The 3,995-nt window shown below is 44.4% G+C and overlaps 1 protein-coding gene across 1 annotated transcript in view; it reads right to left on the reverse strand.

Annotated features, from left to right (window-relative positions):
- LOC105921526 overlaps positions 1-3,378 on the reverse strand; it is a 6,941-nt gene extending 3,563 nt beyond the window's left edge. Inside the window, exons 1-5 of the mRNA XM_012857318.3 lie at positions 2,993-3,378; positions 2,607-2,699; positions 1,654-1,784; positions 1,358-1,519; positions 1-215 (exon numbers count right to left, since the gene is read on the reverse strand). The exon at positions 1-215 is cut by the window's left edge and continues 12 nt beyond it. Of these exons, the coding sequence (XP_012712772.2) occupies positions 1-215; positions 1,358-1,519; positions 1,654-1,784; positions 2,607-2,699; positions 2,993-3,059 (668 nt within the window). The 5' untranslated portion in view covers positions 3,060-3,378. The remainder of the gene's footprint in view (positions 216-1,357; positions 1,520-1,653; positions 1,785-2,606; positions 2,700-2,992) is intronic.
- Positions 3,379-3,995: the final 617 nt, after the last annotated feature.

A 3,995-nucleotide genomic window follows, 5' to 3' on the forward strand; every position in this document is an offset into this window, starting at 1 on the left:
TCCCGTCCCCGGCTGGGCTCTGGCCGGTAGTGCTCCAGAGCAGCGAGGCTGTGAGCGGCCAGGACGCCGTAACACTGTCCTCTCAGCACGTTGTGCTGCGCCGTGTCCCACTGCGGTAACTCGCCCGTGTATCGCCACGCCAGCAGGGAGTGCTCCAACACGGCGTCCCACTTCTTGTTCCTCAGCAGCACTTGGCCCCACTCCTGACACGACACCTGGGGTGGACAGGGAGAAGGTGGGTCCATTTTAGCACGACGGGATTAAATCGGCTCTTGGAGGGTAATCTGGACAATTCAAATAAAAATAAACCACTATTTAAGGAAAGGGATGAAAACTAGGGGGAAAAACAAAAACCTGGTTGCATACGAGCATACACCCCTGACCTAACACTTTGGCTGGTAAAATTAAATCAAAAGGTGCTACAGCACCCTTCTCTGGTGGGGGTCTATCAGGATCTTGACCAGTTTCCCACTCCACCTTCAAAGTTTTCCAAATCTGTATTTGTGAAGGCAACCCTTACTTCCTTATAACAAGTGCTGTTTGCTACCGGTACACCTTAATTTCCACACTGTGGAACAGTAAACAACCTTTCTTTCCATTTCTATTATTTCTATTCCTTGACAAATACCCCAGTTTACTCTGGAGAAAGATAACCCAGAGTATAATGCTGCCACCCCACCTCCAAGTTTCACTGTGGGGTCCTTCGGTGATGTAAAGTGTTTTTTTTTTTTTATGTCTTTCTAGCATAACTTTGCCTCCTCCCAAAGAGGATATAGAGGGACAAAGATCCAGTAACATCAGGACTCCAGAAATAGTTTAGTTTTAAACGTGTTATTTCACACACCAACCTTGGTTGGTTTGTTGAATTTTTAGCCAGACCTACATGTTTTTTGTTTTTTTTTTCTTCGAAGAGCTAAACTTTCTATTGCAACACTTCCCTGTCCAGACATATGAAGAACACAAGAGATCACAGCCGCACGCTAATCACACAAAACTTGTTGGACAAAGCTGCCGCTTCTTCAGTGGTGAACTCTACCGTAGCTTATAGACAGAAATAAGCAAACTTAAGAATATTCCTGCCAAGACAGCTGACCTAGAGGAGACTAGAGGAGGATGAAGCTGGATCAAAAAGTGCTTAAATAACTTAAGGGTGTACACATTTGGAGCCTTTTGCCTTCATACATCTTTTCCTTCTAAAACTATTGTTTTCCCGATTGAATAGTGCAGGACTGTTTCATCATATGTGGACAAAGTTTTGAAATTAAACATTAGTCTGATTTTTTTTTCATCCTCTCTACAAGTGAACTTGCAACTCTCTCAACAGAACGAGGTTAATTAAAGGTCCTCTGACACTTACTTTGAAGGCCAGCAGGTGAGGATAGGCCTTTCTGTAGCAGTGAGCGTCCCTGTTGGAGCCGAACCGCGAGTACGGTATAGACCTGTAAACGTTGGCCTTCTTCAGCTGCAGGTCTTCCTGAAGACACTTGAGGTCCGTCGCCACCAGCCTGGGCTCTTGGCTCTAAAGACAATGCAGCGCGTTAGGTTTCAGGCCAAGTCTCGTTCACTCAGCACGCACATATGCAAGCACCAAAACTGTGATTCACACAATATGCACACACGAAACCCATCTAAACAGCTAAATTACCCCATTACCTGTTCAACTAAGATGAGTGCTCTGATTAGCTGCACAAGCTGCTGCTTAGACAGTTGGGCGGGATGCTCATCCATCTTTCCGCACTGGTCCTCCATCCTTTCTCCCCACACGCCACCGAAGGACAAATCCACTGCAACAGAGAGGAGGGTGATCCACAAATGTCAAAATTCAACTCCAGAGGTGTTTTTTTTTTTTTTTTATTACACTATAAAGGAGATGAAGTTAAAAGTCTCAACAGTTTGATATCCGGGATATTTCAATCAACCACCATCACTTCCTGACTTTTTCAGATTGCGACAGAATCACTATGGCTTCACTGTCGTGTCTTGTAATATGTTCCTGTATTTTTCATTTCTCAAAATGTCTAAAAATGGATTTATGAAAAAGGTTATTAGTGTGACTGAGTTCAGCGAGTTAAAACCGCAAAGAGAGAAGACGTTCCAAATAACTCGCCAGCGTTTGAAGCAGCATCCCAGTAAAATTGTTATTTATTTACTCTAAAGTAGCATAATTACTGGTTTTGTCTCAACTTTTATGACTTTCACACATATCACTTTTTGCCGTTTTGTCATCCTTCATCTACACCAAACCAATAATAGGTAAATAAGTCCTCAAGCACATATGCATGACTTGAGGTGTACCTTTAAGAATTAAATTGATGACTGTACTGGTTTGATCAGGCCAAATGGCCACAGTTTGTGTGTTTTTTTTTTTTTTTTAATGGTGCAGAAGTGGGAGGGGCTGCAGTGATCTCAAAAATGACCCCCAAACTGCTCAGCTGTGTAACTTGAAAGCAAATTAAAAAGGAAATAAAGAAGCAATCGACAGGCCTGCCCATGGCAAATGTGATCAAGTCCTACTTGTGCCTTCGTGCATGTGTGTCATGTGACGCAAAACCAGCAGCGCGTTAGTTTTGATGGGGCTCTTGTCGCAGTTTAATGGAGGTACTTACAGGAGTGAGCTCGCTTTGGGTTCCTGCCTCTTGGAAGTGGAGCAGGGGCGAAACGAGCGCTGAGAATTTCTAAGTAGGACCTTCTCATCCGAGCTGAAAATAAAAGATAAATATCCATTTAAAATCACAACAGAAATTACAATATCATTTGTTTTTATTTATTTATTTTCGTTTTTGAAAAGACTAAAGTTTCTGCAGAAAGCACGAGTATTTGTAAATATTTAAGTTAAGCCAGAATAAACATTAAGTTTCTTACACGCGCCTTTTAGCAGAGGGCGCGCGCGTGCGTCTTGGTAACATTAGCATGGCAGCAAAGCTCAAAGAAGCTTTAAAAGGAGGCTTTAAACCCCCAATAAGTAGCTGTTCTGTTTCTGAGTCGGACCCACCTGCAATTTTAGGCTGTGGTGCGGGTATTTCCACCAAGGCACGTCGTTGCTGACACACCGCCGCCATCGTTACCGGACTTGAATCAGCGAAGGTTCGGGGCTAACTACCTGCTAATAATATAGCCAGAACTTTAAACCCCACGGGGTGCAGAGCAAATACTTCTCCACCTTGGCAGCCGGCGAGCGAAGAACCAGACAGTCAGTCAGCAGCTGCTCCTTTACGGGGGTCTCATAAACCTGCCCGGACGGTCTAAACGCTGCAGGGAGACATCACAAGTCCGCAGTAAACTTCTTCAAAAGCAAGTGTTGGTCTACAACTTTTGTCTGCCAGCCAGGACAATGCTTCAAGAAGCGCGCGACACGAGTTGCCGCGCGGGTGGGGCTTGCATCTGGATGCCGCCGACCGATTGGGTCGACGTTGTGACGTGTGCGGGGCACGCGCCGAATATGCTTAATGAGCTGGGCTCCAACGCCACGCCCCCGCGCATCCTCTGATGCGACAGTAGAGAAACAGTCACGTAAGCCACGCAGGAACCGCGAGACATGGAAACACGCAGCAGGCCAGGCGTCAGCATTTCACCAAGCACGATCTCGCATACATTTTTTATTCTGAATGCTGCTGCATAGGTTACGGTAAATGATGGCAATATTTCTTATATTCTTCTATAGCTGGGGGAGAGAATACCCCTCATAAATAAGTAATTTTTTTTACATGTTGTTTACATGTAACTTTTTTTTATCGCTGAAAATAAAACGTTTCATATCTGATACCCCCACCAATTTTAGCAGACAAGAGGCCCTTCTATTGTAGTCTCTCTGATATCAGTCTTGATCTGGGACTTTCCTTTTCTTTATTCTCACAAATTCCTCTCAAAATGTTTCTAATACAGAATTCCTGTTGGGTCTTATGTTGGTGAGCTGACCAGGTCCTACTGCTGCAAATAATCCCCAAACCTTGACATTTCCATCTCCATTCTTCAGTTATGAGCTCCTTTTCATTGAA

The sequence above is a fragment of the Fundulus heteroclitus genome, chromosome 24, assembly GCF_011125445.2.
Source record: "Fundulus heteroclitus isolate FHET01 chromosome 24, MU-UCD_Fhet_4.1, whole genome shotgun sequence".
NCBI classification, from domain to species: domain Eukaryota; kingdom Metazoa; phylum Chordata; class Actinopteri; order Cyprinodontiformes; family Fundulidae; genus Fundulus; species Fundulus heteroclitus.